This window comes from Rousettus aegyptiacus, unplaced genomic scaffold (genome assembly GCF_014176215.1).
Source record: "Rousettus aegyptiacus isolate mRouAeg1 unplaced genomic scaffold, mRouAeg1.p scaffold_m13_p_8, whole genome shotgun sequence".
Classification (NCBI taxonomy): domain Eukaryota; kingdom Metazoa; phylum Chordata; class Mammalia; order Chiroptera; family Pteropodidae; genus Rousettus; species Rousettus aegyptiacus.
Window position 1 is genome coordinate 107,056,307 of NW_023416311.1, and position 22,866 is coordinate 107,079,172.

The window sequence follows — 22,866 nt, forward strand, 5'->3', positions numbered from 1 at the left end:
TAGCTCGATATTGTAACTGGTTGAGCTGATTGACTTCATAAAAGGATATGTATTTGCATAATACCACACAATCAACCTTATGTTTTAGAATGCATTTAAATATTTTAGAGCGTATTTCTTAAACATAAACAAACAACCAGCTTCTTGAAGTAGCTCAAATGGGAAAAGGAAAGAACGGGAAAAGAATATTCAATGCCATACATTTATTAACATCGTATGAATCATCTTAACACTTTAAATGATTTCCTTTTATAAAATTGCCTTGTTGTTATACTTTGATCCCCAGTGAATCATTTAAGGACTCTGCCTATTTTTAAAGACATTATGGTAATAACAATAACAAGAGGACATCACATGCTGTTATGATCTTTTGGATTGAACCCGTTCCGTTACATTTTCCTCTTGTCTGATAATTTGGCAAAATACGGTACTTAAATCGCACTGTTGAAACAATCTATTGGAAAATGTGACCTTTTCAGCCTGAATGAAAAATGTATATACGAATAAAATCAGGTGCCATTTTAAGTCATTTTTTTCCATGATCTTCATAAACAGATAACTTGTTAACACGTTTGAGGTTGTATGGGTCTACGTGTACCTATGTGTATGTACACATGTATATACTTACCAACCATTTACTCAAAGGAATGTTTTCAAATTCTCTTCTGATGGATACGTGTCAGAAAACCGGAACAAGCGTTTGTGAAATGTCCCCGTGTGAACTCTTCAGTGCATTTCATACAAGAATTAGCCGCACGTCGACGGCGCGGCACGATTTCTCGCTCACGTTCTCCCTCCTTCCTTTCGTTCAGAGAGTTCGGATGGCGAGACCCAGAGCTGCCCGAGGTGATCCAGATGTTGCAACACCAGTTCCCTTCCGTCCAGTCCAACGCGGCGGCCTACTTACAGCACCTGTGCTTCGGAGACAATAAAATTAAAGCCGAGGTAAGCGTCACGCGGATTTTTGAATGACCGGTGTCAGATCCATCACCCCTGAGGCTTTCACGGTAATGTCGCAAAGGGAAAGAAATGAGAACACCAACGTTTCAAAACTTAAGATCCATGTTTAAGACCGAAACATGGCATTTTCCCTCAAATGAACTGGCATGCCTGTCATACACTCTTTTTTTTTTTTTTTAATATTTGAATGTTGCCAAATAGAGGATCAAGGACACGTGCCCATGTCAACAGAGGCGAGGTTGCCCGGTGCTGTCCTTGTGTGTGGTTGGCCTTTCTCTTCCCAGTTCCCTCTCTAGAGTCGTCTCCGCCTCTAGATTCTAAAGAAAGACAAAGCATCTTACGTTGTCTCTTCCATTTCCGACGAGATCACCACTCTCCTCCCTCTATGGTATCATCTCTGCTCCCTGGAAAACACATGGATAGGATGAGGACTTCAGGCAATAAACCAGTTCCGTATTATCACCAAGCATTCTGAGCCATTCACAAAAGTACCAGTGCGTGACATACAGGTATAGGTGATCCAGGAAAGACGCCGTTGTCTGTGTCCGTCACGTGAACGATTGTTAACGTGCTTTCTATTTTTTGGAATACTTCAAAGTGCCTACATTGTGGTGTGCGATATTTCTGGAAAATCATGGTGGGCAGCACGGCTAACTCTGATTTTTTAGATAAGCATTTTGCATATAAGCAGCCGAGTGACTTTTTTTTTTTTCTAATAAAAAGATGTTAGAAGCTATAAAGTAATCTCCATAACACGTGAGCAATTTTGAGGATGAGTCTAAATTAGTTTAAAAGTGGAGAGATTTGAAGATATAATTGTAATTTATTATAGATTTTGCTTGCTTGCATTAGGATATACATAGCCTAGCGGCTTTTTATCTTTTTTTCAGTCTCTTCCACTGGGACTGAGAGTACTTGATCCATGCTCGTTCTCAGAAAAGTCATACTTCTTTATGGAAGAGATACAGAACAGTGGTTCACAACCAGGTGTGATTTTTTCCCCCCAAGGGACAATTGGCAACATCTGGAGACATGTTTCAATGTCACAATTGGAGGGGGTTGTGGTGGTGCCATTAGCGTCTAGTGGGGAGTGGCCAGGATCATTGCGACACACCGCATCATACATGGTATGGCCTCTACCACCAAGAATTATTCGGCCCCGAATGTCAGTAGTACCAACGCTGAGGTAAAGAGAAATGTCGTCCATCTAAGATAAATTTAAAATGTCAAAAAATACCACCTATTAACATGACCTAAAAAGGTGAAGGGACTGAGAAGTACAGACCGGCGGTGACAAAACGGTGACAGGGACGTGGCATGCAGCACAGGGAATGCCGTCCGTAACGCTGTGATAACTCCGTACCGCGCCAGGCGGGTGCTGGACTAAGCAAGGGGGACCGCTCCGTACATCACATCAATGTCTGACCACCGTGCCGCACACCCGAAACAAACATAAATAATACTGAACGTCACCTGTCATTGAAAAGCGAAAATTTAGATAGATCAATAGATCGATAGATAAAGTGACCTAAAAATAAATTAAACTTGTGCAGCTCCTTCCCCAAATAGAAATCATCTTAACCATTCTCTGTTTTTGATAGAAAACGAAAGGGCTATTTGAAATGAAGGACAGCTTTCTGCTTTAGGGGATCGCATACTATCAGGTTTTGGAGATTACAACTTTGAGGGTTTCACGAAAGGTCCCGAAAGCATTTATTCCATCGTCGGCATAAAGTTGGTTCAGGAGGGTTGTGTAACCCCCACGAAAATGGGGCGCCCTGCGACCCTAAATTCGGTTCCGATGTCAAGACGGAGCACACCACACGCACACCAAGGGTGCCTGGGAGGGCGGGTCACTCACATCACGAGCCTCGCGAGGTGAGCAGGGTGGTTCCCGCGCAGGGCTGCCAACAGCAGGAAAGGAGGCTGGCTCACGATTTCACGGTGGTTACAGGTGGGCACCTGGACGAGGTTCCCGTATGTAGACAGGAACTTTCGGGGTTTGAACTCCCTGCTGATGCCACAAGATGAAACACTGACTTTTCTTCCCAGCTTGCTCAGATGCGAGCAGAGGGGAGCAGCGAGGGTGAGGTGTAAGAGCTGTCGGAAGCCACACATCACAAACAGAGTCAGACTCTTCATTACCGGGAGTCACGCGGTCGGGCAGTACGGACATCGTGGCCTGGGGGAGTTCGAAGTCACTGGCCTCATTGGCTCTGCTCCATGGTCTCTGGACTGCTCTCGAAGCCTCTCGACAGCACTGACGCCCGACAGCTGGCTCGACTCGTGTGTGTGGCCACAGCAGAATCCCCCCACCCTGTGGTACGCAGGAGGTGACCAGCACACACCTCAGTGTCAGACAGATATGTCTTCCGATGCCACATCCCTGCTCACTAGCTTTGTCTCGTTGAACAAGCGGCTGTCCCTCTTGAGTCGCTTTTCTTCTTTAAAAGAGAGATGCTGCCAGCCCACTGTGGCATCTTCGAAGGACCAGGTGACTTCGTGAATGCACCTGCTTAGCAGCGACGTATTCATCCATCCCTTCCCTTTTTTGACCAAGAACACAGCTGAGGAACTTAAGTGACTGTTTTATCTGATGCGTGCGTGTGTGTGTGTGTGCGCGCGCGCGTGTGTGTGTGCACGTCGGTGTGCGCATGCACCTAGTGTTTTTCGTTTTGCGGTGGGTGCCTTCGGGCTGTTCGTATCACCTCTCACTGCCTGGAGAGTCTTCCAGCAGCTGGCACTGAGAGCCCTGGTCCAGCTTAGGGGGGCCAGTGAGCTGCACCTCCTGCAGGCGCCAGACACTGCCAGGACCTCGCGGCAATGTTCCCTTGGGACCCGGAAGGCTGAGATGAGAAGGAAGGAAAGGACGATGTGGGCAGAACCTGGTCCCGAGGTGACAAAACTAGATCAAAGTTAGTAAAAGCCAGAGGAACAGGGAAGGTGCAAAAGGCTTAAATAAAATACCAAGTTAGCCGTCCGGGGTCTTCCTTGCTCTGTCTTCAGTTGCATAGGAAACACATATAGGCGTGCCGGTGTGTGTATGTGCGCACGCGCGCGCACACACACACACGCACATGCAACCTCCAAGAGGGATTTTGCACAGACTTGTTTTCTTCTCTCGACCTAACTCAGGGCCCAAATCATTAGCGATGGGCCTCTCTTCGTGACGGATGGCTGCCTGTCATGTTTTCATATACGGGTATTGATTTCTGTAATTACCTGTTGTCCAAATACTAATCTCGTAGGCCCGGGCCTTTCCAAATTTACTCAGCCTTCTCGTCTTCCTATTGCATTTTACTCAATTGTCTCAGCCCTTCAGTCTGCCTTTCATTATTGGTATTGACTTTGCTCACACAATGAATAGGCCTTTGAGCGAAAGGCAGAATTAAATCTCCTATATGTGGAGGGTCATCAATCATGCCTTTCTCACTCCTCATTATGGCGCTTTGTACGGTTTTCACATGATGAAGCCAAGAAATTCAGTTTTGCTCAAAACGATGCCGGATCTGATAGGAACAAAGTCGAGAACTCACGTCTGTAGATCAGCAGAGGGAAGCCCTGCCCCTAATTTTTCCTACTGGTCTGCTGAACTTGGATCTGAGGCAGTCTGCTGGTTCCCCTGCCATCAGGGAGGTGGAAATGAGGGGAGAGGACTGGCGTGGTCACTTTAGTGGTCACAAGTGACTAAGGGAGAGTCTGCAGTCCCTTGGGTGCCCTGACTCCGGGTAGAACATTCAGCCATACATACTGTGAAGGCCAGCGAGTGTCTAAAAATTGGAATAGGAGGGGATTCGGACAAACAGGAGTCCAGAGCGAGACTGGGGAAGAACAGAAGAATAGCAGTTGATGGGGAAAAAAAAAAAAAAATGAACAAGTTAGGGAAAGAGGAAGCAGGAGCAGAGGGTCCGGGTCCTCACCGCACGCCCCCCGAGCTTGCGCAGCTCGTTTTCACGGGCCAATGAACATCCGATGTGCAGGCGGGCCCGCCTACTTTCGAAGGCAGAGCCGCGATTGGCCCGGATGGACGTCAGTAATGCTTGAACTGTGTGTGCCGTCTCCGCTGTCACAGTAAGCCGAGCTTGAGATAGCTAGAGAGTTATTAGGTACGAAAACGCGCTCGTGTGCGTGTCCCGTAGGCATTTTTGCAGGGGGTGCCACGTGTCCATAACACGTTCGTGCTCCCACGCCCTTTCTTCATTCTTTCCAGGAGCTCTTCATCAGTTACGGACGTTAAGACCGTCCCATCGATTCGGGGAGCATACTAGGTCTTTCGTGGGTTACAGTGATTTTACGTTTGTTTATGCCCCTCCCGCCTCCATCCCTTTCCATGTCTTCTCACGCACACGTTAGAGTGGGCACGCAGCGAGGCGGCCCATGGTCTCACACACACACACACACACACACACACACACACGAGCACGTGCGTGTGTGCGTACCCTGCATGGTGGCACTCAAGGTAAGATATCACCGAGAGATCAAAAAAAGTATTCGCCCATTTTCAAATGGCAGGAAGGGACTACTTTTAAACGTAAAAATGTTTAATATTTTAATTTATTCCATTACAAGTAAACTAAATTTAGTAAGTTTTAAGTTAATGTAATAAAAATTATAAATGTAAGACCTCAAGTAATTGTAAAATGTATTTTTTCAGCATCAGACCATTCACTTAATAATGTTTTTTTTAAAAAAAAAAAATCTCAAACTTTATTATGATGTTACATATGGGAAGGACTGGCTTGTGTTTATTTAAAAAAAAAAAAGAAGTTGCAAAATAGTATCGCTAATATAATTCCATTTTTCTTTCAAAAGACAGCACTTAAAGTGTTTCATAATTTCTGTTTTATTCTTTGTTCTTTCCACCTCATATAGTTCATGAGAAAGCCCTATCCATCTTTCTGTTGATTATCTTCACACTTTGAACCATTTCTTCTCTTCCTTAGTCATAAAGTCTTCAACGTTTTTTGAAAGAGAGCCTGTGTGAGTTGCTAGGTGTCAGCGGAGGGCGTCCCGCTGAGCTCACAGCGTGGGCTCTGGGGCCGGGCACCTGCCTCTGAACCTGGCTGCCCTACGACGTTCCAGCTCCATGATCTTGGGCAGGTTTCTTTACCTCTCTGACCCTCAGTTTCCCAGACTGTAAAATGGCAAAAGAATCCATATCACCTTCGGAGTGAGCGGTTAAGAAATGTGGGTTATTCTCGGTATGTGTCGCAAATATGAATTGAGGAAGCCTCTTCCTAACAGTTAAATGGAAAAGCAGTCTCGCGGAGCTACAGACAGATGTTTGTACGTCTTCTGCGTCATTGTGCTGTTCCTCATGCACCTTCTGAACTCTGTCGTCCGCTAGAGCCCGCGCTGAAAACGCGCCTTGTGTGCGGCTGTGTGCCGAGCCACCACCGAAACACGCACGCTCAGCCACGGCTTCTCGGAAGCTGGCATCAAAGAGTCATTCGTGCACGCGACATGAAAGCACACACACACACACACGCCCAGACGCCTAATACGTTGCTCTACGGGAAAGAGGGACGAATGGCGGTTCTCATTCGGCAGACGTCCACCGAGCAGGCATGAAGGTCCAGGCTCTGTTCCTGGTGCCGATGATGTAGCAGACAACAAACTAGACCCAGCTCCACGGAGGGGAAGCAGCACTGAACAAGTCAGAGGCACGGATCCGGCATACGTCGGACGGCGACGCTGGCCGTGAAGGAACCACAGCGGGTCGGCGGGGCGGAGAGCGGTGCGTGTGGAGGGGGCAGGGCCAGCTGCCGTTTCATGCGGGGTCGGCAGGAAAGCCGACTCTGAGCAATGGTGTTCGAGTGGTGAGAGAGAGCACTGTAGAGTTAGTTCTCTGCCGCAGGGGGTGGTGTCCCACGCACGAAGCAAACAAACCCGAAGCCGGATAAGCGCGTCTGTCCTCCTGGAGTCTGTTAGTTTCCTCGGGCTGCAGAAACAAGCCAGGCCGGGTGGCTTGAAACAACAGAAATCCACTCCTCCCAAGTCTGGGGGCCGGAAGTCCGAGATCAAGGTACCTGCAAGGCCAGGCTCCCTGAGACAGGTGGGAGGCTTCCTTGCCTCTTCTAGCTTCTGGCGTGGCCCTCAGTCCCTGGCTTACAGGTGTATCACTCCAGTCTCTGCCCCTGACGTGACACGGCACGCTCTTCCCTACCTGTTCCTGTGTGTGTCTCTTCTCCTCTTCCTGTAAGGACACTAGTCATTTTAGACGAAGGCCCACCCTCGCAACCCAACCTTAATTTAAGTGCACCTGCGGAGACCACGTTTCCAGATAAGCGCACATTCATAGGTACCTGGGGTGGGGGTCCCAATGCGTCTCCTGAGAAGGCACAACTCAGCTCATGCCAAGGAGCAGCTAGGAGTGTGGCTGGAACCCGGCAAAGGAGGGGACAGACAAGTGTACAAGGTGAGATCGGAGAGGTGCGTGTCCAAGGCCAGGTTGTATAGGCTTTGCCAGGCCAGAGGCCTTATCTTCAGAGGAGTCTAGGTCTGCTTTTTTTTTTTTTTTTTTTTTTTTTTTGGCGGGGCAGTTTGGAAAGCACATTTCAAGAGAGACAACTTAGATTCGGGTAAATGAGGCCAGTAGGATTGCTCCAGAAAGTGTAAAAGTGTGTGCTTCTGGGAGGAAGTCAAAAAGGCAGGAAGGTAACCTCAGGTCGCCTCTCACGGTAGCCTCGAAGTGACTGAGAAGGTGCGATTAAAAAAAACAAAAAAACAAAAAAACCTGGCTCTTGGATCTGGGGGCATGTGGTAGTTTGTGAGAGAACCTGGAAGGACTCTGAGGTAACAGACAACGACTTCGCAGTGAGAGAATCTCAGTAACAGGAGGGGGTTTGACCGAGAAGGAACCTTCCAGATCAACACGGTGGAGAAGTAGCCAGGAGCCGGTGGCAGATGAGGGCGCCCGACGAGGCTCCTCTGAGGTTGCCGCCTAGGACAGGAACAGTGTCTGTGCACACAGACAGCAGCAGGGTGACAAGTGACAGGTCTGCATAAATAAAGAGGAGGAAGCCAGTGGCAGAAACAGCTGGAAGATCGGGTTCCACAAGGATAACGTTATCTTGTCGCGTTTACATCGCATCGAGACGGAGGACGGAAGAGTGTGGGGCGTGATGAGGGCCGAGGCACCCTCGTCGGAGGCGAGAGGCTGGGTCTGGGTCTGGGTCTGGGGCAGGGCTGGCTCTGTGGAGACGTTAGGGCTTCTGGGGACTGCCACCTTGGTGAACACGGGAGAGATGTGACATGTGGTCCCTGCTGACTAAGCTCCGTCGCAGCCGGAAGCCGAAACCGAGTGAATGAAGAAGGCAGCCTGATCGATCTTTTTTTTTTGTTTTTTACTTTCGTGAAGGCTCAGTCCTTCACGCATGAAAGGTGATGGGAGAGGCGGAATTGAGTTCCTGGACCAGCGCTTCCAGTAACTCCGTGGAGGAGAAAATAAGCAGGCGACATTGCTAACAGGCCGGGACAGAATTACAGCTAAAGAGGGCACGATGCTTCCACCGAGGTAGATATATATGAGCTTGGTGGCTCTGTCCCTGTGCCATGGGGCGGGTCAATCAGAACCACGGGCGGTTCGATCTGGAGAAAGGCGCAAAGATGAAGGCAGCGGAGACACCGCACGCTGGTGATTCGGTGGCCGTTGCACTTAAAGATTGACTAGGACGAGGATGCGGCAGGGGCGCCCGGTGCTTCTTGGCACTCTGGCCCTCCCCGCTGGGCACACACCTTCCGCTCTCGCAGCTCTCTGTCCTTCCGCCTCCATCTCTGCCACCGCTAGTGCCTCTCTCGCCTTTCCTCCCTACACCTGGGCCTGTCGTAGCATCCATCAGCCAGCCAGAGGCGTGTCCTGGTTTGGGGCCAAAGAGACGGAGGGCTGCCATGGAAAAAAGTCCCGTCTTCCCCAGCGTCAGGAGGATCCAATCACTGGGACAGGTCTGTGACCCCAGAGGTCACTGAATACAGACTCCAGCAGCTGGTGCTTCCCATGAGGAAATCAGTTGATCTTTCCTAAGGCCAAGTTCAAAGAGGGCCTAGTTCTTGGTAGAAGATTCAAGTCTCCCTAAAGGCCGTAGAGTCCCCACCGGTGTGAGGGCCTCTTCCAAGGATGAGTTTAACAGGAGAACCGAGAGAGAGAAGGAAATCATGTCACCAGAAAGTTCATGAGGACAGGAGCAGCCCGTGAGTCGTAGGTGACGGCAGAACAAGGGAGACTGACAGCCCCGTCCAAGACAGCTGCCAGCTCAGCTTCTGCGCCGGCGACTTGTCTTGTGCCCCCAGAGCACAGGGCTGAGACATCGCGGAGGTACAGAGGGACCAGTGAGCAGGGACCGTGTGCCCGCAAGTCTGAGTGAGGTCCCTTCAGGAAGGAAGGCGGGCCATGGTGGGCGAGAAGAGACCGGCAGTATAGACGATTTAGGCCTGTCCCTGCGCAAGTGCAGCGGCACACGGAGAAGCAGGGCGCGGCCATCAGGACACAGCGAAGCTCCCCCCGGGGGCAGCAGGCGGCGTGGCCACCTGCCTGCGCTGGCTTCTGTAGCCGCGGGTGCTTCCCATGAGGAAATCAGTTGATCTGGCAGAGGAAACCGTCAGGGGGGAAAAGGTTTTCCTGCCGCCCTTCTTGGTTCTTCTGGCTGGTTTAAGAATTAAATCAACATGAGATAGAGCAACGGGAGAAAAATCAAGGTTAACTTGGGGTGTACGAGAGTCTCGCCGATATGGGACCTAAAAGAAATGACCGAAGCAGGCAGCTTTTATACATTTTAGAAGGAGATGCAATAAATTTGTGAAAAACTGGCAAGACAAAGAATCTTGGGCTTGGGTACCAAAGAGTAAATGAACTAAGCAGAGCTGCTTTGCAAAGCCTTCTCGGCCCCGAACCCCCTAACTCTGGCAATGAGATGTGTCCCTGCCTCCTGGGGTCGGAGATTTTATCCCCTGCTTTCAGGGAGTCAGACAGTCAGAGTGTCCTTGTGTTAGCTGTTTCTCAAGTAGCTTAAATCCAAAATGATTCAAAATAAGCATATTTTGGGGTGGCCATGGTCGCTGCCCTAGAAAACCCACAGATGGAGACCACCTCTGGGCCTGACTCCGGGGGAGGACATACCTCTTCTCCTCCCTCCCGCCCAGCCCAGCAGCAAAAGAGAAGGAGCAGGGCGGAAGGAGAGAGTGAGAAGAGCGTGCTGGGGGCTGGGACTCAGGTGCGGCCTGCTCAGGGAGAGTGCGTTGTGGGCGGGTGGGGCCGTCAGATGGACAGGACGAATCAGGAGTTACAGAACCGAGGAGGCAGAGTACAGCAGGGGCTGCAGTCAATAGTATCGTGATGGCTGTGCGTGGTGCCAGATGGGTGAGGAGTAATCGGGGGGAGGTCACTTCCTAAATGATGTAAATGTCTAATCATCGTACTGTCTACCGGAAACGAATATAAAATAATAACCAAGAAATTAAATTCTGAGGTAGCATTTTTTTTAAGTCTATTAGAATTGCAAAAATTAAAAAAATTAACAACAAAAGACTAATAATATGGTGTTGGTAAGAATATATCTTATGGGGGATACTTTTTAAAATGTACATAGCCTTACACCATTTCTAACAAATTAGAAATTTGCTGTGTAGAAATATGCCAACAAGCATACAAAAAAAAAAAAAAAAAAGCCAGATAGCTTATGATAGCTTTGTTTTTGTGGTAGTAAAAAAAAAAATTAGGAACGTAGGAATAGAGAGCGTTTAGGATATTTCTAACTTTAAAAAAGTTGCAAAATAGTATCACTAGCATAATTCTGTTTTTTAAAAAATAAAGCAATAAATATATTAGTTTATGTGTATAAAATGAAGTTGGAAGAAATATATCAAACCTTTTAATAATTGTTACCTTTAAGAGATGAAATTATGGAGAATGTTTACTTTCTTTCTGTATAATCTATTTTACTAATGTCTTAATTATTTAACATGAACGACTATTTAAAATGAAAAAAAGGCAGTAATTTTCATAATTTTTGAGATGGTTTCTAATTCACTGTTAACACTGAAAATGCAAAATCTGAGAAATAGGAAGACTCCTTAAGTACCAAGAGTTTCTTAAAAGAGCACTTGTCTTGTAGCGATACTTAAAGAATAATTAAAGAGCATATACATCAATTTGTAGGTCAGCGTATGGATAACAGAGGATTGGCCATGCATTGTTAAGTGGATACGTTGGGTTACTGGTACATGGGGCTTATTCTTTCTATTTTGGTGTATGTTTGGAAATGCCGTTAAAAAATTTTAAAAGCTACATAAAACATCAAAATGGAGTTTATTTGTATTACATATAAAAGAATAGGGGACCCCTGGAAGATAAACCAGGAAAGAGATAAACCGGCTTAAAAGCCGTAGATGGGGGCAGCAGAAAGGTCAGTGATTAAAGCAGAATTAAGTGAAGGGGGTGTCGGGGGGCTGGAGAGGCCTGGGGAGCGTCCTTGTGATTTAAGCAAAGAGGAGCTTTCATTCCTCGCATCTTGTTATGTTCCAACCTCCTACAATCCAGCTTCTGACCTTCGTCTCCAGGCCCCCTTCATTCAGCTCATACAACAGAGTCTGACAGGTGACTCAGCCCGCTCCAAAACGGCACTGCCATCATCTGCCAGCTCCCTTTCACGTCTCTGTTCTCCTCGAGCCTCTGCCCCAGACAGCAGATTCCATCGCCTGGGGCTGGCAGCAAGGACGGTCTTCCCTCCCACCCCAGAACCCACAGGGGATGTACAGGGACATCACCTTCTAAACAGTACATCACTGGGCATGAATTCCCAGCATTCTGCATGGAACACTCTTTGCTCTTCCCCGTGGGGACAACGGAACTGGGTGGTATGTCATTATTCGCCCATGGCCATCATTTCGCCAGTGCCATAGTTTACGGTTGTTTTGTTTAATGAGGCTTTCGTGAGCTGTCCTGGGGAGCCTAGTGTCTTCGTATGCCACTGTTTCTAGGGGAGATATGTTTTAAATCATAAGACTCTTTCCTCCAAATAGTCTTTGGAGACTGAAGACAGCCTCTGCAGATCCAAAGGAAACACAGAAATCATTCCATACATAAAATTAAATACAAATAAAAGAGGTAATGCCTACTCGGTGTTTTACTTTTTATTCAAGAGGCAAATTAATTAAGAAGGATTATAAATACAGAAGAGCAATTTGAAATGCAGACGAGCATAGATTTTTTTTCTTTTACTTATATTCAAGGTTTGGTTAAAAAGTGCACTGGGACTACCAGATAACAGGATCGATCCTGCATGATCATGCGCGTTTCATGAAACATTTGAAAAACGTTTGTGGTGATGAGGAACACCTAATCGGGAAGAGATGTGTCAGAACATCCGTGGGGTAGTTTTGTAATAAAGGCACATTTTTCTGATAAGAATCTGATTTTGAATGACAGAAGTGTGTCTGAGCTAGAAATCTGCATGCACTTAAATGAGAATAGCCACCCCAGCTTTTTTTCGTTTCCATTTACATGAAATACCTTTTTTCATCCCTTTACTTTCAGCATATGTATATCATTTGATCTAAAGCAGGTCTCTTGTAGACAGCATATATTTGGATCATATTTTCTTATCCATTCAGCTACCCTGTGTCTTTTGATTGGAGCATTTAATCCATTTACATTTAAAGTGATTATCGATAAGTACATAGTTATTGTCTTTTTATTATTCATATTTATGGGTTTTTACCCCCTTTCTTTTTTTTTATGGAAGTCCCCTTAACATTTCTTGTAATACTGATTTGTTGGTGATAAACTCTTAGTTTTTTCCTATCTGGGAAGCTTTTTATCTCCACATCAATTTTAATTAGCCATGCTGGATAGAGTAGTCTCGGTGGTAGGTTCTTATTGCTCATTACTTTGAATATCTTGTGCCAATTTCTTCTGGCCTGCAAAGTTTCTGTTGAGAAATCAGCTGACAGTCTTATGGGAGTACCCTTATAAGTAACGAGCTGCCTTTCTCTTGCTGCTTTTAAGATTCTCTCTTTGTCTTTAATCTTTGGCAATTTAATTATGTTGTGTCTCCTGTGGGTCTGTTTGGGGTCCTCTTGTTTGGGACTCTAAACTTCCTGGACTTGTATGTCTATTTCCTTTACCAAGTTAGGGAAGTTTTCTGTCACTATTTCTTCCAATAGGTTCTCAATCTCTTGCTCTCTCTCTCCTCCTTCTGGTGCCCTTAATGATGCGAATGTTGGTGCATTTGATGTTGTCCCAAAAGTCTCTTAAACGTTCCTTATTTTTTTTTATTCGTTTTTGTTGTTCTGATTGGGTGTTTTCTGCCACCTTGTCTTCCAGTTCACTGATTCGATCCTCTGCTTCATCTAATCTGTTGATTCCTTCTAGTGTGTTCTTCATTTCGGTTATTATATGCTTCATTTCTGACTGGTTCTTTTTTATGGTTTCTATGTCCCTTTTAATGCTTACTATCTCTGTTGAAGTCCTCACTGAGATTATCTATTCTCTCCCTAAGTTCATTGAGCATCCTTATAACCAGTGTTTTGAATTCTGTCTCTGGTAGTTGCTTGCCTCTGTTTTAATTCTTTTTTCTGGCATTTTCTCCTGTTGTTTCATTTGCGGCATATTCTTTGTTTTCTCATTTTAGTTGCTTCTCTGTGTTTATGTCTATGTATTAGGAAGATTCGTTGTGTCTCCCAGCCTTGGCCAGGTGGCCTTATTAGTAGGTGCCATGTGTGGCTCACTGGAACAGTATCCTGATCACGTGTGTGTCCCTTGTGGGAGTCGCGTGTGCTCTACTGTTGTAGCTAAGCCTTGATCGCTGTTAGCGCATCAGAGGGTGGGAATGACTCTCGGGCAACTGGCCGTGGGGATTGGCCACACCCACAGGGTGTGAGCTGCCGTGTAGGGGCCGACCCCATGGAGTGGGATTCACCCCAGCAGGCTCATGTACCTGTTGAGAACACTTTTTGGCTGCGCCACTTATGGGGCTAGTCAATTGGTGCTCTGCTGTGGTCCGATGCCAGCCTCTGGGTGTGTTGGTTCTGATGCCCCTTAGGAGGGGCTCCCATGTTGGCCAAGGTCAGCTGCTGCCTTTGATTGCTCAAGGCCATCTGGTAGGAGCTACAAGTGATCTGCTGCCTGTGCTGGATCTGGAAGCGAGTGGGAGAGACCAGCTGCAACCCAACATCAGATACCCCCAGGCCTGGGCCTGGGGAAGTTTAGCAGAAGGATCAGTGCACCTCAAGGCCTGAGGCTGCCTGCTAGCTGGAAGAGCCACTGGATGGAGCAGGGACCTAGGGAGTCCCCAGGGTAAAGTGTGCAGATTTCACCTGGCAAATGCCAGAATCAGATTTTGTGCTACTTCTGAAACTGTGGCTTCCTGTAAAAGGCCAGCCACAGCCACTGCCTGCCTCAGGCCCAGTGACACTCGAGATCTGTTCATGAAATACTGTAGCTCAGGGTGGGGCTTGTGGCCCACCACCAAAAGTCTCTCCTGGGATGCATGGGCTACATACAAGTCCCATGAGCGGAGGGTGGTGGTTTGCTGTCATGGACGTGGTCCAGGGAAAGCACAGGGTAAGGCTGACTACCTGGCATCGGACCTGTACAATTGTGGCTTGCACATTTGAGCAGAAAGCTTCCCTCAGATTGTCTCACAGAGTTCTCCTTTCAAGATGGAGCTGTTTGGGGACTCCTAGTGAGAAGTAAAACGGAGCTGGGGAGGTGGGCTGAGAACTGGGCCCTGTTTGCAGGCTGAAATAACCCTATCCTATTCTAAATGACATTAAAACTAGATCACAGGAAGACAATCAACAGAGACTCTGGAATTTCATCACAGTTATTGCAGTGAAAGGTGTATCTGAATTCATGCTTCGCGGGCTCTTTCCGCTTGCTGCTGTTGAAGGCACTGCAGTCAGCCCTCTCCCCACACGTGCACATCCAGTTATTGCCGGGGGTTACCCGGAAGCTGTCTGTGTTCAGAAACATGCCTGTCAGCTTTGACGTGCAAAGCGTTTTTGTCTTCCTCTCTTGCTGCCGATGCCCACAGGAGGCGATGGTGGTGACCACAAGCAAGCGCCCTTGTCCGGTACCATTATGCTGTTTGCTCCCTCCTGGCTTGGCCTGCCACGCACTTCCGACACTCTCCATCTCTGTTTTTCACCAAACTCCGCCACCCTCGCCAGGCCCCATCTAATGTGTGCCCTGTCTCCTTGTGTCAAGCATCACTTACCACGCGTAATAGATCTTTCAGAGCCTAAATGTGTGAAGAGTGGTGAGAATGACTCTGTACTACTCCTGATTTAGTGTTTCTGTTTTTCATGAAGATTGGAGAAAAAAAAAAAAAGTCAAAACAAAACTGATCCTACCTGTTTAATAACAACCTCCACATTTTGTATGGTGTATAGAGGACTCAAAGGTAGACCAGTAATGTCAAGAGTTAAAAACAATGCTCTCCCCAGAATTATCCCTCTCCATAACCATTAAGGCTTGGCGACTAGATCTAAGTGCTAATTTCTCCCCTCTCAGTTCCTCCTTACAAAAAAACATTTCTTGAATCTCACCCCAAAGCTCGTTTGGCATGTCCAAATAGATCTGAGGAAGGGCAGTTCCACCATTTAGGCTCAAATCCCTTGCCATCAACTTTAATTTAAAGAAAGTGGCTATACAAAGCAGAAAAGCATGCCTCCTTTCTAGTCAGTGGTGATCGTCCTAAGCTTCTGGCCTCTCAGCCCCATGGGAACACTCAACACTCTCAATATCCACCATGCAGATAGGTGTCCAACGTGGGGCTGATGCACAGACCCCAGACTGTTTGCAAAGATAGTTTGGGGCCAATATGTGGAAACCGAAAGGGATGATTCTTTATTGCCATCTTTGTGGCCAGACGATTCTTGGTATGAGACCATACAACTATCACTAAAGTGATAGGACTGTTTTAATGGAATATGTTCGTTTTCCCTTTATTCTGGGTGATTTGCAACATTATATTGTACAGAAACTATAAGCCGAAAAGAAAGGGTCGCTTTCATTGGCTCTTAGCAATCAAGCAGAGCTATCTGGAGCCTTTAACAAGGAAACAAAATCTGACATTTAAAAATATGAAAACTGAAGTTGGCATACCAGTATCTCTGTTGCAAACAGGTAGGGCAGAGATGTGATGGGTGAACTTGCCTCTTGGTAGTTCAGAGTTCTCTTCAAAGAGTAGTCTGTCTTTTCTTTAGTCTCATCTGCCATTATTAGGTATGTCATAGGATCACGGACATGGGACTCAAGAAATTTGAGGGTAAAAAAACTGGACAGTGTCTCCAATGAATATAGGCAAGGAGTCTAGTAAAAATTATTACCAGAGATAGCGAGGCAGAATGACCCAAATACTGGTGGTTTCCAATGAATAATAAAGACATCAGGCTTTACATAGAATAAGAATTAATCGTAGGTAGGTAACTATGCAGCCTAATGCTTTTGCCTGTGATACAAGGCTATGCCCCTCTGGCCTGGGTAAAAACCTTGGTGTGTGAGGCTTACCTCAAAGAGAATTATCTGTACTTCCAACCCAATCATTGCCACAAAGAGTGGTAATATGAAGAGCAGAAGCCACCTTGGGCCGATCTGTGACCATGCCTCAAATCAAATTGGACCAAGTATCTTTTGGACTCAAACAATGGATGGTATGGTGATCTGGGGAGCCCTCTCTGAGAGGACCCCCATATTTCTTAATCTTATAATTAATCGAAGCTGTCTAAGAGGAAGTTAGGGCACTCTTACCTGACTTGCTATAAAAGGGGCTTGTGGATTCGTTGGTTAAGCTGGTGCAGACAGTCATGAGAAAATGAAGAATTGGAGGCTTTGAAAAGGCTAGACAAAAAATGAGACAGGGCAGGCTAGAACAGATTAGATCAGGGAGGTGTTTGTATGGTCATTAAAGAAAGAAATGGGCAGCAGGCACTGAACATAGTTTACATTAGTTTCCTTTTATTGCCGTAACAAATTACTGCAAACCTAGTGGCTTAATACAACTCAAGTTTATTATCTTACACTTCCAGAGGTCAGAAATCCAAAATCAGCCTCACTGGTCCAGGAGTCAGCAGAGCTGTGCCCTAGGGGAGAGTCCGCTTCCTGCCTTTTCTAGGATCTAGAGTACGCTCACATTCCTGGGCTCCTGAGTTCTTCCTCTGTCTTCCAAGATCATTATTCCTACCTTTGCTTCCATCATCATATTTCCTTCTCTGACTCTGAACCTCCTGCCTTTCTTTTATAAGGACTCTTGGGATTACACTGGCCTCACCCAGATAATCCAGAATAATCTTGAATCTCAAGTTTCTCACAGTAGCTAAGGCCCTTCTATTGTGTAAGGTAACTTCCTTACATGTTTAAAGGGTTTGGATGTGGCCATCTTCGGGGGAGGGGACCTCTTCAGCCTACCACCTCACCACCGATAAGAGACAGTTAAATACCTTGGAATTTTTTAAAAATTCGAATTGATGTTTTCCCCTCAAAGTTTCTAGAAAATTTCAAGTATTTATGCTTAACGTCACTGATTTGAAAAAGACCCTGATGTATGCTCAAACACAGATGAGGCACAGTGATCTTAGAAAAAGGTTTTGATCCAACATGTCACGATGGGAGGGGCAGACAGAGGTGGGAGGCATCCCAGCATAACAGGGGTGAGGAAGAACAGCTGGTCACCCCGCTGCATGCGGGCAGGGCTGCCTTGCTCCAGTAACCCTCCCGGCAGGGACGTTGAGGACACTTGCTGAGGCTTGTTTGATTGGCAGGAGTCTGGGAAGCCATAATTTCTGCGCTTAATCAGTGTAATTTTACCTGGCCATTGTACTAAGGAATTAGAGGTGGTTTGAAGAGGATATAAAGGTAGCTGCTCAAAAATAAAAAAGCTAAGTTTTCATACCCACTGGCCCAGATGTAGCACAGTACCACATATGCAGCCCACAGTGAGTGTGTGCTCCCCTGATACGTGACAGGGACAGGTGTGCTGAAAACAGTGGCTTATGCCAGCTGTGATTGGGATCACGTAAACTAAGTGAGAGCCCCTCGGCCAGCCAAAACCCACCATTCTCAAAACTACAACAGGACCGTTTTCCTGGGCTGGTACTCACAATGTTCATGTTAACAGAGGAGGCAGTAGAGGCTGATGGCCTGCGCCCTGGCTCACACCACCACCTAGTCAAGACTCGTTTGACCAAAGTAGTCCGTTTTTCTAGGTCGCCTTTACAGAGCCTCGGAGTGTGAAGATGGTTCTCCCTACTGACAGTGTCCAATACTGTTCAAGCTAAAAAGGACGCTCGATAGGCACCAGCGATGTCAGTGTTGCCATTGATTGGGAAAATTTCTTTTATTTCCAATCCCAGTTTCTGAGAAAAAAAAGCCAGTCTCGATTTATCTTAAACTGAGAGATCGTAAAATCTATTTTAACAGTTCTTACACGAGGGTATGTTAATTCCTTTACTTGTGGCCAAAATTTCTATGAGGGGGACTCAGATTTACTGATGCTAAGAGGTACTCTGCTATACAGCTTTTTAGGATTAACGATTATTGGGGGCTTGCCAAAGAACAGGCCGATAGAATTGGAACTAGTGTGACCCATGACAAGGTGAGGTTGTCTTGTAAATTCTGCAGAATTATAAGAGGTGGGCCAGCAAGGAAACTTTGAAGAATCAGGAATATTTATCAACTGATGAAAAGTATTTCCCTGATGCCACCCTGAAATGAATAAGAAACATAATACTTGGTAGAACTCTCTGGGTCCTAGAGAAACCATATCTCATAATTAGAGATATTGGGTTCCAGTTTCTTGAGGCTTCCCACATTCCTTGGTTCGCGGCCCTTTTAATCTCCAAACCTGCGAGAGCTGGGCGAGTCTTCATCACACTGCCGTCTTTCTGACTCTGACGTTTTGGTCTTCCTCTTCCACCTTTAACAGAACTCCGTGGTGACACGTGGGCCCACCCAGGTGACCCAGGATCAGCTCTTTATTCTAAAGTCAGCTAACTCGCCTCTTTAATTCCACCTGCAACCTTAATTTGCTTTTTCCATGTTCCATACCTAGTTACAGTGGACATCCTTGGGGTGGAGCTGGGGCATTAATCTGCCTGCACAGTCTGTTCAAGGAAGGAAAATCACTCAGCACTTACGAACCCTAGGGGGCGCCACCTCTGACTGAGGGGCGCCACATCCTTCCTGCCTGTTCCGGATTCTTCCCACTAGCAGAGCCTTTTTCCTTTGACTGGACTGGCTTTCTCGCCTCAAGTTGTTCCATCTTGATGACCGCGTGGTCTCAAAAGCTAGTTCATTAATCATACATTGGGGCCAGTGCCAATTCTAGTTATGAAAGTCCACTTTTGAAAACTGCAGAGTAAATCATAACTGCCTTAATGTCATCACCCACATTTGCCATTTCTTCACCCTGGTAAGCATAGGTCTCTCTATTAAGAAACACCCCACAATTTTTCATATTATCTCTGAGTTTCCAAAGCTAACATGTCCCTGCTTTTTGCTAGTCTTCTAGGCTCTAGATTTTTCTACAATAAACACCCCACAAAAATGAATCCACGGATGATAACTTGTTTTGCAGTTTAGATTTTCACATCTCCAACTTTGAAGAACGACAGCAAAATTACGACTAATCTTCCTTATTGTTCTGACTTCTGTCTGTCTCTTCACCATTTAGCCCAAGTTCATCTAATGCAAATTGGATGTTCAGCGACAGGCCTGAGTATTACACTAGTTCATGCGACTTTATGTATTTTTTGCATTAAGGAAAACAAGACATCTACATGTCTATAATTAGCTAATATATTCAGCATTGGCTCCTGTAAACAACATGCAGGTGTGCACAGTGCAGAAGCATTTCGTGCATCACGTTGGCTTTTACTCGTGGGAAAAATTACCCTCCCTTCAGGAAATGAAAAGATAAAGCTGTGAGGAGAACATTTGAAGTATGCACAGAATGTTTGCTGGGCCAGTGTCATTGTATTCGCAGTTTTATAATCTAAGGTTCTAAGATCTCTTGCTAGGCACCAGAAGTCTTTGCTCTTAAGTGCTCATTTGCTTGGAATATGTCATTTCTCCTGAAAGGTAGACTGTAAATATTGGCTTGATTTCAGATTCCCAAAGTTCCTAATCAAAACTTCATTCCATCAAAAAAAAAATAACGTGGAGCACCTGCTGCCTGCCAGGTACTGTTCTCGGCGCAGGGGATTCGGCACTGGACAGATCTGGCAGGATCTCTGCCCTCGCCATGCTCAGTATCCCTCTGCATGGGAGTGGAGCAGGAAATCAAGAAAAAAACGCTTATGAAATGTATCAGGTGGTAAATGGGAGCGACGGAGGACTCTGGAGGAGGGGAGGCAGGCTGGGAGGGGGGCAGAAGGGTGCGGGGTGGGCATGCTATTTTTGATGGTTAATTAGGTTGAGTCGACGCCTGAGTGACATACAGAAAGCCACTCTGTGGGGTCCAGGACAACACATTGGGCTGCTCAGGACTTTCCAGAAGCCCAGAGGAACTGGAGTGGTGGAGGTAGAGAGAAGACAGGGGCCGGTCACACTGGACCAAAGGCCAAGGTTAATGATCATCCGAAGGTGATATACATCAGGGGAGGATTTGGGGCAGGAGCCACATGATCTGATTGTGCTTGGAAAAAAAAAAAAAAGATTCTGACTAGGATGTGCAAAGGATTTGAAAACAAAAGAAAATTATTCCCTAAATCCCTGCTTTGGTATTAGTCTTCTGCATCAACCAGCCTACTACAAAACGGAGAGTATGACCATCACGAGCCTTCTAACCTGGAAAAAAATTTTATTCAATAACACAATAACTACTTTTTAATATTCTTAAAGGATTAAAAATGCAAACCAAGGCATTTTTGTATGACATGTTCTTTGAAATGCGTAATTAGAAAAATCAATAAATAAGGAAACTAATTTTTTTTAACATAGGATTTTATACATTGAAGACTTTTTAAAAGATTTTATTGATAAACAATGCCGAGAGCTAACATCTAACACTAAAGTAAAATCAGAGTCTTTTATGATTTATAATCAGGGTTCTAGTCATTCAATCTATTACACTCCAGGACTGAAGAATATCTTTGAACAGAAGCTATTAATTAAAAAATAATAATCTTGTCAATCTCTGTGAGTATTTTATTTATCAGAAGGTAGAATGCCTACAAGGCAGGTCCTTTGAACCTACAAGTAATATGTTTTAAGAAAACAAAGTTAATGCTACACAATTTAAATCAGAATAGAATAATTGAACTGTATGAATCCCATTTTGGTGGGCAGAAGGAAGAGGAGACACTTTAAAACAATATTTATATTGATACATATATTATTACGTATGTATGACATCATAACATATATGTATATAACATAGTGATCTAGTAACAACTTAGTAAAACTACTGGGAGAGCCGGTGTGCCATCAGAATTTCTGAGCTAACTAACTGTCCGTGTGATGATAAAGTCTAGAATAAAGTCTCTTTCACTGAGATGACACATGAGTTCAGGATGCACTGTAATGCACTTGACAGAATTTCCTTTTATTTTTTTTTCATTTTATTTACCGAGGTAGCATTGGTTAATAAAATTATATAGATTTCAGTTCTATAACACAACATCTGCATATTGCATTGTGTGCTCACCACCCAAAGTCAAATCTCTTTGCATCATTATATATTTGACCCCTTTACCCATATTACCTCCCCCCTCCTCACTTTCTCTCTAGTAACCACTGTACTCTTATCTGTGGTTTATAAGTTTCTGTTTATTTTGTTTGTTCGTTGCTTTCAGGGTTTTTTTTGTTTTGTTTTGTTTTGTTTTGTTTTGTTTTGTTTTGTTTTGTTTTGTTTCAGTGAGGCAACCCTTGGTTGACCTCACAGATTGCAAGGACCCAGTCAGTTTACAATCCCTTATTTTTTAATTTTTTACACTTACAGCACCTGGTCTTCCTAGGTGGTCTCCCATCCAAGTACTAACCAGGCCCAACACTGCTTAGCTTCCAAGATCAGACAGGATCGGGCCTGTTTAGGTTGGCATGGCCGTTGACTGCTTTCAGTTTTATATCCTACATATAAGTGATATATAGTCTTGACTTTTCCCATCTGACTTGCTGCTTAGCATGATAGTCTCAAGATCCATCCATGTTGCCACATATATCAGCATTTCATCTTTTCTTACAGCTGAGGAATGGTCCATTGTATGTACATACCGCATCTTTATCCAGTCATCTCTTGAAGGACGCTTTGGTTGTTTCTATGTCTTGGCCACCATAAATAGTGCTGCAGTGAACACAGGGGTACTTATATCTTTATGAATAAATATTTTCAAATTTTTTGGATAAATATCCAGAAGAAAGATTGCTGGGTCATATGGTAATTCTATTTCTGATTTTTTTGAGGAGCCTTCATACTGTTTTCCTTAGTGGCTATCCTAATTTACATTCCCACCAGCAGGGATGGAAATTCTTAGAACATAATTTTTTAAATCTGAAAGGTCACAGATGCATCCAACAAGTATGTTTTCTTATTATACCAAGTTCCAAGTGTCATATAAATGTTCTGCTTGGGCTGACGGACAAAATGAAGAGCGAATAATGTTTAATCATTTGAGCAGTATCATTGACTAACTCATATTTCAAGATGCCATGTTGCAGATGGATTTCCCTGGTAACAGCTTTCTTTGTGTTTGAGACAAACATGTGAGAAAATAAGGTCGACATGCTCCAGTTTGTGGATTTTCGAAAGAGCTGGTCACAGTGGTTGAACCCGACAGATGTCTGGGGGCACCCCGGGGGCCCCCGAGTGGTGGAATGCACAGCTTTTTCTCTTGTTCAGCTTCTAGGATGCCCTACAGCTTGCGCCCTGGTCCTCGGGGCAGAGCCAGCTAGGTAATTACCAGGTGGGCTTC

General features: G+C 45.5%; 1 protein-coding gene and 1 pseudogene across 4 annotated transcripts in view; one reads left to right on the forward strand and one right to left on the reverse strand.

Moving 5' to 3' along the window:
• Positions 1-22,866, forward strand: part of CTNND2 (catenin delta 2) — a 751,200-nt gene that overhangs the window by 534,022 nt on the left and 194,312 nt on the right. For all 4 annotated transcript variants that reach the window (XM_036225698.1, XM_036225697.1, XM_016163669.2 and 1 more), the window contains one exon: positions 813-945. In XM_036225698.1, the coding sequence (XP_036081591.1) occupies positions 813-945 (133 nt within the window). The remainder of the gene's footprint in view (positions 1-812; positions 946-22,866) is intronic.
• Positions 21,888-22,006, reverse strand: LOC118607591 (annotated as a pseudogene).